Source organism: Emys orbicularis, chromosome 7 (genome assembly GCF_028017835.1).
Source record: "Emys orbicularis isolate rEmyOrb1 chromosome 7, rEmyOrb1.hap1, whole genome shotgun sequence".
NCBI lineage: Eukaryota > Metazoa > Chordata > Testudines > Emydidae > Emys > Emys orbicularis.
This window is the reverse complement of record NC_088689.1, coordinates 5,850,396-5,864,142: the sequence shown is the minus strand read 5'-3', so window position 1 is coordinate 5,864,142 and position 13,747 is coordinate 5,850,396. Positions and strand designations below refer to the sequence as shown.

At 51.0% G+C, this 13,747-nt stretch overlaps 1 protein-coding gene across 1 annotated transcript in view; it reads left to right on the top strand.

The window, feature by feature from the left end:
* COL17A1 (collagen type XVII alpha 1 chain) overlaps positions 1–13,747 on the top strand; it is a 54,289-nt gene that overhangs the window by 35,628 nt on the left and 4,914 nt on the right. The window contains exons 36-51 of the mRNA XM_065408149.1: positions 919–954; positions 1,688–1,768; positions 3,170–3,223; positions 3,377–3,418; positions 4,367–4,420; positions 4,605–4,664; positions 6,243–6,269; positions 6,366–6,407; positions 6,584–6,649; positions 7,071–7,121; positions 8,347–8,469; positions 9,068–9,205; positions 10,006–10,092; positions 11,317–11,445; positions 12,414–12,503; positions 13,346–13,483. Of these exons, the coding sequence (XP_065264221.1) occupies positions 919–954; positions 1,688–1,768; positions 3,170–3,223; positions 3,377–3,418; positions 4,367–4,420; positions 4,605–4,664; positions 6,243–6,269; positions 6,366–6,407; positions 6,584–6,649; positions 7,071–7,121; positions 8,347–8,469; positions 9,068–9,205; positions 10,006–10,092; positions 11,317–11,445; positions 12,414–12,503; positions 13,346–13,483 (1,218 nt within the window). The remainder of the gene's footprint in view (positions 1–918; positions 955–1,687; positions 1,769–3,169; positions 3,224–3,376; positions 3,419–4,366; positions 4,421–4,604; positions 4,665–6,242; positions 6,270–6,365; positions 6,408–6,583; positions 6,650–7,070; positions 7,122–8,346; positions 8,470–9,067; positions 9,206–10,005; positions 10,093–11,316; positions 11,446–12,413; positions 12,504–13,345; positions 13,484–13,747) is intronic.

Sequence of the window (13,747 nt, the reverse complement as noted above, 5' to 3'; positions counted from 1 at the left end):
GGAAGACAGGTTGTTTGGAGCACAGGGAAGGGTGTGAAGATGGGAGTGGGAGACAGATACAAGAGGGACAGGTAGGAGGGAGGCTTTGGAAGAACAGGAGGAAGTGAGGTTGTGGCCTGGAACATGCCATTACATTTTGATCTAATGCACACAGTCTAGCAATGGGTCAAACCTGGGATCTCAAATCCAAGCCCCTTTGCATTTCAAGAAAGGGGGGGGGGAATACCCTGGATCTGAAACCCCCCCCCCACACACACACACATACCTCATAGTTTTGTTTTCAGATCCAGACACAGAAGAGGCTTATCTTCCAGTCCTGAATTGGGTGGGGTTGTCATCAAGACTGCAGAAATCTCGCAAGAACAGCTGACGAGATTTTTAGCAGTGCCCGCTCCAGACCCTAACACTAAGAGCCCCAGGCTCCATGCTAAGCCCCCAGCCTCAACCTCTTCTGAACCGTCCTAATGCAGTCACCGCCCTCCAGTACAACGGAGTCACAGTGCAAAGCTCCGAGGTGCTGATTCCTCTCGCACCTGTCTGCCTCTTACACTGGGGTAACTCCTTTGGCTTCAGTGCTGTTATTCCTAAACTTCAGCAAGGGAAGGGACAAGGCAGAATAGATCAGGCCCATTGTCTTTGTATTATACCCCGTACCTGCCTGGTTATTTCACCAGTCTAAATGGAGCATGTGCTTTATTTGCCAGGTATTGAACTAAAAACCACCTCTCCAGAACGTCCTGTATCCACCGGCGTGCTGATAAATTCATGCCTGTATCCTGATTTAATTTACTTGCGTGGACAAATGTATTATTTGATGTTCTCAGCTCTTTTCAAAGGCCTATTGATTGTCCCCTGATACTGTTAAATACAGCCATGGAAATTTAACGCAGTCGTTTTTTGTTTGTCCTTTGAAACCAGGTCCTGTTGGGCCAGCTGGGCTCCCCGGACTGCAAGGTACTGTACACTGCCTGCCTCTGAATGAACTGCAGTCATTCATTGCTTTTCTTTTTCAGAACATCTTTCAGTCCCCCTCCTTATTTCTCAGCTTCTTGCATCATCTCTTTCTCTTTTGTCTGCAGATCTTTTCATTTTGGCTCATTCGTCTGCGTTCAGAGTTTTAATTAATCTTTTAAGACAGTCCCAATTTTCATGTCTCTCCTCTCCTCCCCCACCCCCATAGAGGAGTGGGTGAGGAGTCCCCAACTATCTTCTGTGTGAAAGCTACAGCCATAGATACAGCTATTATTATTTTATCCAGGCGTTAGCTCTAGTAGAGCACATTCCAATCAAAGCTGCCTTTCTGTTATATGGGCCCCCAAGGTATTTAGGTGCCTAACTCCCATTGGAACTGATGTCAGTGGGAGTTAAGTGCCTAAATATCTTTGAGGATCTGGACTATGGTCCTGATCTAGGGGTCCTGCTATGTAAAAAGGTGGGAGTTAGAGATGGACCCTGAACTGAGCTTGATAATAATGGCAGATGATGCAGGAATTGGCAGATTTGGATGAATGTCCATCAAGGATTGAATCTGTGTCACCCAGTTTATTGTCACAGAAAGCAAAATCTGAAGCCATGTCAGAGGAGATCAGAAGCTGGTACATTAGCCTGCAGCCTTGCAGGTCCCCCAAAAGGTGGAGCTCGTCCTCTATTGGCTAAATAACCCACACTCTCTCTGTTCTTGATGAAGGTCCACGTGGCGAGAGAGGGCTCACAGGTGAAACCGTTATGGAAACCATCAAATCAGAAGTTGCAACTTCATTATCTCAAAGTAAGAAGAGATGCTGCTTCTGTTCTTTACTGGCAGCATGAAGAGTTCTTGGGTGAGACCAGCCCAGGGGGAGGGTCCTTCAACTTGAGATACCTCTAGCTCAATATGTTGTAGACGGAGTGGGCATGTGGTTTAGCTGAGGCTCATGGTATCTATACGATGACAATAATAGTATCTAGCACTTGTTACTGGTAGAGCTCAGAACACGTTACAAAGGAGGGCAGTATCGTTATCCCCATTTTACAGAACTGAGGCACAGGGCATTGACATTGTCTGCTCAATGGTCTAGCAGGCCAGAGCCAGGACTGAAACTCAGGTCTTTTTGAGTCTTACTGCACTGTTCTGGTCATTAGGCCACAAGAACACGCAGCTGCCCTGTGCTCACAACAAAACTAACGCTAAGCCCGCTACAAAGAAGTAACCAGCCTAAAGTGACACGATAAATGGATGTGGAGGAGGCAGGGCCGGCTCCAGGTTTTTTGCTGCCCCAAGCAAAAAAAAAAACCAAGTGCCGCTCCTTGAAAAGTGCTGCCCCAAGCACATGCTTGGAACGCTGGTGCCTAGAGCCGGCCCTGGGAGGAGGAAATGTTAATTTCAAGGCAGAAGTGACAGAAACAGAATTGAGTTAACAGCAGTATCCCTTGGGGAAAATCTATTTGTTTTATGTAATACACTGTGCATGTTGCAACCAATTATTATTACAATTATTTATTATACCCTGGATTATTCTACTATGCTCTGAAAAGCTTTTGTAAATATGTCTGGGATGTTGATCAAGGATGGATTAAGACTAAAAGCGGTCCCAATCCACTCCCCATATACAAACACTACATTTGGAGTAATTCAGATCTGGAACAGAACTTTGTGACTGCTCCATAGCTCTATAATGGGCCGAACCCAAATCCTGGATCTGAACACCCCCGCACTTGGGATTCACATCTCAGCTTTGAGGCTGAAGTCTCTCTCTCATTAAGACTATCCAGGGCCCAGATTCATCAAAAATTGGCCTTCACCCCCACTCACCAAAAAATTCAGGCCCTCCTTTAAAAATTCTTCCTCCTCCTGAAAAGTCTCGTCATCCTAGCCCAGCATCTTTGGCCTCCCTGGTCTTTCTCACAAGCCCTCACTGTCCAGAGAGATTCCTTACTGTTTCCTACCTTGGTGGCCTTGTCCATCCCAACCTCACCTGCCCCAGTTCTTGCTGCCTGTTCTCATGGTCCCCAAGAGACTAGCAAGGGAGGCCCTATCCTGTCCTTTCAGATCATAGGTATGTCCGGGTCCCCTTTGACCCATGAGGCCTTGTACCAAGGATCTTGCCTTAATCCACCCCTGACTCCAATAGCTTTCATGAGCAACATAGCAACAATATTTCCAGAGCAAAAATATTTCCTTTTTTTTCAGTTTCGTCAGATTTACTGGGACGAGCAGGCCTCCCCGGCCCTCCAGGACCCCCAGGTATGTATATTATAATAGAGTATTACATACGGTGCAGTATATAGGAGAGATCACAGGGGCCATAGGGTGGAATAAAGCCTGCAGCATGCTTTCAACTTGTTCATTTTGCTATGCAAATATTCTTGAATGCGTCTGATTCTTTTCTTTTGTCAGGCACTTCCATCCAGGGACCACCTGGACCTCGCGGCCCAGCAGGTAAAACCTTGTTCCCCCCCATACATGGATGGGGGGGAGCGGCTTACAGTCGATTTGTCACACGCCCCCAGATGAGTAATTCTGAAACTCTGTGGGAGAAATCTTGGCCCCATGGAAGTGGATGGGAGTTTTGCCATTGACTTCCACGGGGCCAGGGTTTAACCCCGTGTGTTCATACAGATACACTTCACTAGAAGGAGAGTTTTACGATAACGGGAAAGGAACTGTCTAGCAAAATCCCCCCCACACCCTGGACCTGCTGGTGGCCCTGACCTCTGGGGGAAGGATGGTGGGGAATCTTTGGCCAGGAAAGTCATGTCTGCACCCTGAAAGGCGAAAGGGTGCCAGCTCTGCTTTGCAGCTGTAGCATCTTCAGTCCTCAACTGCCCAGCGGTCTAGCCTTGATGCAGCACTTAAAAACTAGCAGGTAGCTGGTGATTGCTGCGGCCCCAGGAGCTGAGCAGCGTGGGCCCTGTTTCTTATGGAATGAAAACTCCTCTGTATGTAAAGCTTCACTGGATGAGGAGTGAAAAGGCCATTGGAATGCACTGAGGCTCTCTGGGATTTTTCCTGCACCATCCTGTAAATGGAGTTTCACCCTAACTGTACCGTGCTAAAACAACAGATGCTATGCTATGCATCTGAAGAAGTGGGGGTTTTTTACCCACGAAAGCTTATGCCCAAATAAATCTGTTAGTCTTTAAGGTGCCCCCAGACTCCTTGTTGTTTTTGTAGATACAGACTAACACGGCTACCCCCTGATACTTGTATAGTGCTGTGATCCTCCAGTATTACAGCAGGGCATGACTGACTAATGCGGGATAGAGGTGCAGTGAGAAATAAGGAACTGGCCCCAGGTTTGGCAATCCAGCGACTCTGCTATGCGAACTGCTGTATTCATTGGCCTTTGCCCTCCCTTCTGAGTATTGTTCTATCTCCCTGGCTTAGGAGAAGGATTGCCAGGCCCGCCAGGCCCACCAGGCTCCTTCGTGCCCAACTCAGGTAGGAACTTTCACTTGATTCTTGTGTTGGACCCTTCTGAAACCTCTCTGTCCCTCTGCGGTTCAAATGAACCCCCGGCGATCCCTGGCTTCAGGAGGATGTAGACAGGGGACATGTCCTGCTCCTCCACTCCATGGCTGTGTCTGCTTGTGTACATTAAACAACCCTTTTCTCTTCATTACAGAAACATTCTTCGCAGGCCCACCAGGTCCACCAGGCCCACCAGGGCCAAAGGGAGACCAAGGTGAGTCCATTCTCTCAGCTCCTACTGATCATGAGGTTTCCCCAAGAGCTGGCTTTTCAAGTCACTGGTAAAATGCCTCAGTGCCAAACCCTCATACTGATAAGCAATGCAGAAGATCTCTAGGGCAGAAACTGTCCTTTTGTTCTGTTTGTGTACAGTGCCTAGCACAATGGGGCTCTGGGCCATGATGGTGCTCCAAGGAGCTACCACAGAATAGAATAGAATAGAATAGAATAGAATAGAATATCAGGGTTGGAAGGGACCTCAGGAGGTCATCTAGTCCAACCCCCTGCTCAAAGGAGGACCAATCCCCAACTAAATCATCCCAGCCAGGGCTTTGTCAAGCCTGACCTTAAAAACCTCTAAGGAAGGAGATTCCACCACCTCCCTAGGTCACCCATTCCAGTGCTTCACCACCCTCCTAGTGAAAAAGTTTTTCCTAATATCCAACCTAAACCTCCCCCACTGCAACTTGAGACCATTACTCCTTGTTCTGTCATCTGCCACCACTGAGAACAGTCTAGATCCATCCTCTTTGGAACCCCCCTTCAGGTTGTTGAAAGCAGCTATCAAATCCCCCCTCATTCTTCTCTTCTGCAGACTAAATAAGCCCAGTTCCCTCAGCCTCTCCTCATAAGTCATGTGCTCCAGACCCCTAATCATTTTTGTTGCCCTCCGCTGGACTCTTTCCAATTTTTCCACATCCTTCTTGTAGTGTGGGGCCCAAAACTGGACACAGTACTCCAGATGAGGTCTCACCAATGCCTAATAGAGGGAAATGATCACGTCCCTCGATCTGCTGGCAATGACCCTACTTATACAGCCCAAAATGCCGTTAGCCTTCTTGGCAACAAGGGCACACTGTCGACTCATATCCAGCTTCTCGTCCACTGTAACCCCTAGGTCCTTTTCTGCAGAACTGCTGCCTAGCCACTCAGTCCCTAGTCTGTAACAGTGAATGGGATTCTTCCATCCTAAGTGCAGGACTCTGCACTTGTCCTTGTTGAGTACAAATAATAAATAGGATTCTCCCTTGGCTCTGCGGCAGCTAACTAGATTCCAGTTCAGGAGCCAGGGCAATGACAAGCCATGACGTTCCGATCTAGATTTCAAGTGCCCGTAAGATTCAGGGGTGTTGGGAGCCGGCGCTTCGGTTCTGCCATCAAAGGGACCAGATCCATTTGCAAAGCATGGCCTCCGATGCGGCTTGGGTTTCCTTGTTCTTGTCCAGACCCATCTCTGTTCTGCTTTAGCCACAGAGCGATTCCATTCCTTCAGGGCCTGTCGCTGACATGGTCACAGGTGGCGCTCATCCTCCCCCATAGCTTTGCTGCCCTGCAGGGTCTCCTGGGGCTCAGATGTGCTTAGTCGCGTGCATGGATGTGGGAGTGGTAAACATAAACCCGTGCTCTGTAGGAAGCTGGCTGTTGTGGAGGGGGGGGGGAAATTCCCTCCCTTGGCGGGGTTAAAATACCCCGTTCAGCCCTGATCATCAGATGCGGTGATTGTGTTCTGCGTACTCGATCAGGGCCTGTGGGTGTGAACAGTCTAACAGCGCCTCTGTTTTCCTGTTCACAGGCTCACCGGGCCCACGGGGATTCACAGGTAAATAGGATTCCAGCGTACAGCACTGCTGTCAGGTGGGGGGGATACTATAACAGCAGGAATGTGTGACTGGCTCTCTCTGTGTGTTTCATCTAGGTGACCCAGGTCAGCCTGGCCTCCCAGGAATCTCTGCTTCAGGTCAGTCTGTGCACACGCCTTTCTTCTCTGCATCGCTCTGGAGCCTGGCGGTGCAATCCCGGCCCGGCTGAAGTCGATGGCAGAACTCCCATTGACTTCAGTGTGGCCAGGATCTCCTCCAAGGCTTTTCTGCCTGTGCACTTCTGACTCCTTTTCCTGGCATTCTGGTTGGGCAGGTGCTGGAGTCGCCATCCAGGGACCTCCCGGACCCGCAGGGCCTCGAGGACCCAAAGGAGACAAAGGTTTGTGAAAAGAAAACCCTTCTTCCTCCTCATGCCCTGAACCTGCAGCCCTTTCACACCCAGGCCTCTCACTGAGGCAGCCTGCTCCTCCTGGACTAGTGCAGGGTGAAAGCATGGCCCTGCCGCCCTCTTTGGGTGCACCAAGGGAGCAGGACTGCACTGCCCTGAGCACAGGATCTGCCATTGCTGCTGGCCCTTACTCGCCTCGCTGCAGGGTTGGCCAAGGCTGCTTGTGCCCTGTCCCTTCACCCCAGTCTCCATGATCATGCCTCTGGGTGTGGGATGACCCCATCTCAGATTGAATCAGTGCAGGGGCTGGAAGGGGACATGCAGCACATCAGCCATTATAAACTACCCAAGGGGTGAGTTAATCCCGTGCTGTCCGACCCAGGCTACCTGTGTCTCTCTCCCTTGTTTCCAGGTGATGCAGGCGTGCCAGGGGCTCCTGGCATCCCAGGAGGGTCTTCAACAGGTAAGGGGAGCCTGCTTGGGGATCAGACTCTATCTGTGTAGCAGGAAATGCTGACATTAATGGGGGAGAATTTCAAAAGGATTTAGGAGTGCTGGTCCCACTGAAAGTCAATGGCACTTGTGCTCCTAAGCCCCTTCGGCACTCCTGAGCATCTGTCCCAAAATGGACAATTTCAGAACCGCACCTTTCCGTTTTCTGCATCGCAGGAACCGCCCAGTCCTTTGGGACGCCATTGCCTCGACTGCCTGACTCACTGAGATCCAAGCGTCTTATTCAGATCTCACTCAGACCAGTGTCACTCCCTTGACTCCTCATTCACACCAGTGTGAGCGGAGACTTGGGCCCAGTTCCTTTAGATGCCATGGGCCCCTTGTAGCTCCGTCGTGGAGGGGATGCGTTGGCAGAGTCCCACCAGGGATGAATTCGGCCCAGTATCTATTGCCAACGTTAAACCACAACACAGATTATTCCCCACCGTTCCCGTCCTCTACCTTCTGACTAAACGACCAGTGGCCTAAATCAACCATAAATCCGATTCAAGGTTCCCACAGCGGGGCGCTGGCAGATTGCAAGAGGGAGCAAATTCCAGAGCTCGGAGCTCATCATAGGAAATGCTCTGCCCAGGATTTTCATGCTGGTGACAGACAGCAGGATCCTACCAGCTGATGGGGATGTTACAGGATGTGGGAGAGGTGGCTCAGAGAAGGGCATTTTGGGAGGGCTTGGAACGGAAGCCTGGTCCAGTGGTGAGGGCATGAGCCTAGAACTTGAGAGACCTGGGGTCCAGTTACTGCTCCACCACAGGCTTCTTGCATGACCTTGGACAAGTCGCTCTCTGTGCCTCAGTTTCCCCTCTGTACAATGGGGATCAGAGGCCTGCCCTGCCATACAGGGGTGTTGTGAGGAGAAATGCATTAAGGTCTGTGAGATGTTCAGATGAGCCAGAGAAATAGCTCAGATAGATTTAAGGTTTTACATATAATAACAGCCAATACCCAGAGTTGCACTTGGAAGAGAACTGGGAGCCAATGCAAAGCCTGGAGCTCCAGTGTTGTGTGCCTCTGTCAGCCTGATTAGATGATTTACTAGGGGTCCCTCCCAGCCCTGACCATACTAGCATGGCTCTTCCCACACCCAGAGAAGGGATCAGTGCCTGCTCCGACCTTCCCAGTCCTTGGTCTGTTCTCTTGATACTAAAAGCCATTGGCCTATTTTATTTCTTCAGGCGGATCTTCAAACGCAAGATACAGCCAGGGTCCACCAGGTCCTCCCGGCCCTCGCGGTCCCCCAGGCCCAGCTGGAGGCTCACTGCAGGAGATTCAGCAGTACGTTGCGGAGTACTTGCAGAGTAAGTGCAACCAGGGACGGCGGGCTTTGACAAGGGCTGGTCACTCAGCTGCTCCTGGCAGTCCCACCACCCAAGATCCATGGGCCATTGCGGAGGTGAAATTGTTCAGTGCCTCCATCTCCAGCATGGGCCGGCAGGGGAGGGGGAAGCTAACCAGGACTCAGATCCACCAAAGGTTTGGGTTCCCTCAGACCCACCCTCTCCCATCCTCCCTGGATGGCTTCCAGCCTTCCTCCACTCTTGAGCCCTTCATAATTCTCCCACATGTGGCAGCCAACCCGGCACGGACTGCAACCCAACCTGCTGCTCTGCAGCCTATACACCAGTGAGCACTAGCCCCTCTGATACGGGCCCCCCTACTGCAAGGATCCTGCCTAAACCCTCCCCGGCAGGCAGGTAGTGTTACACTTCCATGGGCCGAGGAGAGGGGAGTCCGGTGAGTGAAGCACTGTTGTGTGATCATCCTCAGATGGCCTGTAATACGCAACCCGGGAGGATCCACATGACCAGGCTCCCTTCAGACCCTGCCATACAGTCTCTCCTCGTGTCACACCATTCTCACGCTGCTGATTTGGCTGTCACCTTTTTTCCTCATTAGGTGACACCATCGGGCGTTATCTGATTGGACCTCAAGGCCCACCAGGACCCCCCGGGCCACCAGGAATCATCACCACCATTGACGGACAATCCTTGGACTACGCCGAGCTGGCCAGGCGTGTTGTGAGCTCCATGAGGAGTAAGCCCCACGTTCCCGTTTACCTAAGCTCTATACACCAAATCCTGTTCTCGTAACTGAGATCAGAATGTGACCTGCCGGTGAGCCCTGCGCTGGAGTGGCTCCTGGTGTCTATGGAGCAATGCTCCAACGTGATTATAAAATGTCCGACTCTGTAATCAGTCCAGTGGGGCGACACAAAGAATGGCGTGCGGCTCCACATGAGTGAAGGGGGCAAAATGGAGTCCCGTGTCTCGTCTCATTTTTACAATAGGTTTAGCCAGGTCTTGCCTTTTAGATAGTCTCAGTTTGAACGCTAGACCCTCAACCCCCTAAACTCCTGGAGAGTCAGATGGGAGTGTAATCTGCCATTGTCACTATGGGCAGCACGGATGTGACAGTATTGCCGTCTGCTTGCTGGGATCAGACTGTCTGCCATTGTCTTGTCCTTCAAACACTAGGGATCTACAAAGAGACAGAAGCTCCTGAGCTTCTGGCTGTCTATAGAGAATCCATTCTAGGTCAAGAGAGCGAGGCTCATGTTTTCCCAAGTGGCAGGCCATTCATTTCATTTCTGTTGTCCCATGGATGATACTTACCGGCTGACCACGCTGTGATCCAGCCCTGGATTCATCACCCTGTGCATGAGTGGAAAGTCTTTCCCACAGAGCCACTAAATTCCTTTTTAAGCTGCACCCCCCTGATCCAGTGTGAGTCCGTTTCTTTGTCACCGCCTGGCACACCAAACAATTTCCTTTCGAGCTGCCTCTCTTTATGTCGGTCTTCATCCTACGTGACATGAAACATTTCCATTCTCACAGGCTCCGGTTACAGTATTGAGATGTCAAGTTCTTCATCCTCCTCCTCAAGATACCTGACTTACGAAGACGTCCTGGCCATGCTGCAAAGTGAGTGTCCCGAGCAGGGAGGGCTGCAGAGTCCATTGCTGCTCGGTACTGTCTGGGCTTGCTTGGGAACATAGGAATTGGGTCAGACCAGTGGCCTGTCGCTGTCACCAGCACCAGCGGCGTCAGAGGAAGAAACCCTGCAGCAGGCGGCGATGGCGAAACCTATCCCCAGGGAAATTTTCTTCCTAGCCCTTTTCTTCCTAACCTAAAATGAAGGGTTTCTATCCCTTGGTTTGGGATGATTTAACTCTGGATAGCCTTGGCTCCTGTTTGAGAGTAAAGAGCTGTAATCTCTATTATGAGAGCGCTCATCATGTAATCGCATCAGGCCTCAGTGCAGAGGGGAATCCCATGGCAGAGATGTGCAGGAGGTTTAAATCACGGTGACAGCTAGGGATTGCAAACAGCGCTACTCCTGGCTGAGCAACTGACTCCCTGGGGGAAAATCACTTGACCTCTCTGTGCTTGAGTCAAGCCAGCTGGAAAATCCAATTGAAAAGCAGGAGCGGGCGCTGCGTCTGAGCTGAGCTTGCCCTGCTAGAAACCGACAACAAAGGAAATACAATCAGAACGTGAACTAATTGTGAATTGTAGGAAGGATCTTGGTATGGGCGGATTCTGAAGAAATAGCTCAGCCTGCTAAATACAAGCAGAGCAGATCCCTGCAGCAGCTCAAAGAGAACAGAGCTGGTATGTCTTTCTCCTGGGGACAGGGCTGCCCAGAGGATTCAGGGGGCCTGGGGCAAAGCGGGGGAGCTGCAGCGCTTGTACTCACCCGGCGGCGGTCCGGGTCTTCGGCGGCGGGGGGCCCTTCAGTCGCGCCGCGTCTTCGGCAGCACTGAAGGGCCCCCCCGCCGCCGAAATGCCGGCCGAAGACCTGGATCGCCACCGGGCCAGGGCTCGCGGGGCTCCTGCGGGGCCCGGGGCCTGGGGCAAATTGCCCCACTTGCCCCCCCCACGGGTGGCCCTGCCTGGGGATCCCCACCTCGAAGGAGGTCCAGACTCTGTGAGCTACTCACCTCCCGCTACAATACCCAGGCACATGTGCATGGGGGGCTGGGATGTGTGGGAGCATCCTGCCGGCAGGTTTGAGCGTCCATCTTTCAGTGCAAGCCCCTGGCTAGGCAGCCCTGCTGTCAGACTGTGAATGCTAGCAGCTGATTCCTTCCCACCCTTTGGGGACAACCAGCAGCACAAAAGACTCATTTTCCTTTTTCCTTTCAGGAGAAGAAGTTCGTCAGTATCTAGTTGGACCGCAGGGGCCTCCAGGCCCGCCTGGACCCGGAGGAGATGGCTTGTCTCTGTCACTGAACTATGACGAGTTGACCAGCCGGGTTATAAGCTACATAACAAGTAATGATCCTTTTTAGTGTGTGGTTCTCTCTATTCTCTCCAAGGGCCTGTTCAAAAAGCCATAGAAGTCAATGGCAAGGCACCCATTGACTTCAGTGGCTTTGTACCAGGCCCTAAGTGAAGGCATGTATTGCTGGTGTATATATAGTGACGGCCAGCACAGAGGTCTCCTTAGAGAAACTTAGAAAAGAAGGATGATCCAGTGGTTAGGTTAGGACTCAGGACACCTGGTTCAGTTCCCTGTTCTGCACCTCTTACAATCAGGCCCTGAATGATTGGACCCTATTAACCACACCGTTCCAGGGGGAAAAGCTACTTTTTGTCATTCTAGTTGGCAAATGGTTGTTTAGTTGAAACCCCACCCGTGAGGATGCTAATGCCCTCTAGGAGCAGTTCAACCCGTGTGGCCAAGTTTTACTGGCAGAAACATTTTGGCAAAGCAAATTTCAAAGCTGCGAGCTACCGGTATTTGCAGAACCCAAATTTTAAATCCACCCATTTGCGCTGAAAGCATGACGTGCTTATCCAATCAGGGAACAGGGGAGTAATACCATGTGATTCATTGGCTCAATCACAGCTAACCCACACAGGTTGAATATGCACGATCAGTCCATAGACTAAGAGATTTAGAGAGATACTTGGTGAGTAAATATGAGGCTATTCCAGGAGCAGAGAAAGAGGCTAGATTCACAATGGGTGAAATTCCCATCTGGTGACGAGGGGCAGCACAAGACCTATGCATCAGCTGAGGCCTGATTTGAATGGATCGTAAGTGGTACATAGGCCTTAGCCTTTGATTGACCTTCTGCATGGAGGTGAATTTCACCCTACAGGAATTATTGGTTGTAAATTAGCCACCCAGCTCTGTTTGTCCCACTGCGATAGTGATCATGTTTCAGTGGCACATGTGATGTTTAGCCTGCCAATGTCGCTGTTATCCTCACATCTAAATGTTTTTAATTTCCTAGATAATGGACTCAGTATTGGGCTCTCGGGGCCCCCCGGTCCTCCAGGATTACCCGGCACATCTTACAGTGACCTAATAGCTTTACTCCAAGGTAAGCCCTAGCTGTCAGACCCTGCTATTCACACGCCAGGTAGTTAGTCAGTGATATTCTTTTACAGGCTGATATACTCTGATAGATTCCTACAACCAACAGCTGAGGGAAAAGCACACTTTTCTGGGGGAGGAGGTTATTACTAAACTCCTCCCATCCAACCATCATCTATGGGAGAGTCTGTTGGATTTCCAGTATCACCTGTCATCATGGTTAACCCTCTCTAACCTCTGATGAGCAGTTCTACTCTGCTTACAGACATGCTGTTGCACTGAATGAATGTCACAGTTCCATCAAACTCAAGGAATCCCTAATATACTGTGTATGGCTTGTACCCAGTCAAACCCATGAGTGTCTCCTTTGGGCTCTTGCTCCAACTGATGCTGTGGAGAACGGCAGGTCAGGGGGTTCTGACCGGAACCCCACCTCTGTCTGAGAGCTCAGGAGGTGTCTGTTCCATGTGAGGACTGGAAACACAGACAGAGATTGCCCCCAACCCTCATCAAACTATGGAGTGACAAGTGGAGCCTCTAATGCTACTGGACAAAGCAAATACAAATCTGGTCCCTTGTTCTGCACCGGGATGGACCGACCACAGCACAGGCCTCTGCGCCCAGTCGTCGTCCCAGTGTCGTCAGTGCAGCGTGCGTCTGCGCTGGCAGTTCCCGCTGCAGGCCATTCACAGCACTTTCTCTTGGATTCCCCACACACTCCTACTGCAAATAGAAGTGCGGGAGTGAAGCCCTTTCCTCAGCAGAGATGTTACTGCCAGGGGAGCGACGCTTTGGGTGCAATGGGGTGGGAGCCTTGCAATGATTCTTTCTCTTCCATTGTACTTCCAGGCTCTGAATTTAGTGGCATTGTTGGACCTCCAGGGCCACAGGGACCCCCTGGAATTCCAGGAGCCCCAGGAATCCCCGGAATGCCAGGCAGCTCTTTCTCCACGTTCAGCCTAGAGGATGTCACCTCTTACCTGCAAAGTAAGGAGTTTGCTCTTCTCAACAGCTGCTGGGAAGGGTTTGGGCCTGCAGAGGAAATGGCATTCAGAGACGGCAGGGAGATTTAGGCTGCGAGTTAGCTGCCCAGGAGATTTGGATGCGTCATGCCCATTAAATGGGACTGAATCCCCAGGCAGCTTGCAAATCTCATCCACGTCTGCGTTTCAGGGCACAAAGAGAGGTGGAATTTGGGGTTGGAATCTTGAAACAATCAAGATTCCAAAACTAGCGTAATTGCCAGGTCAC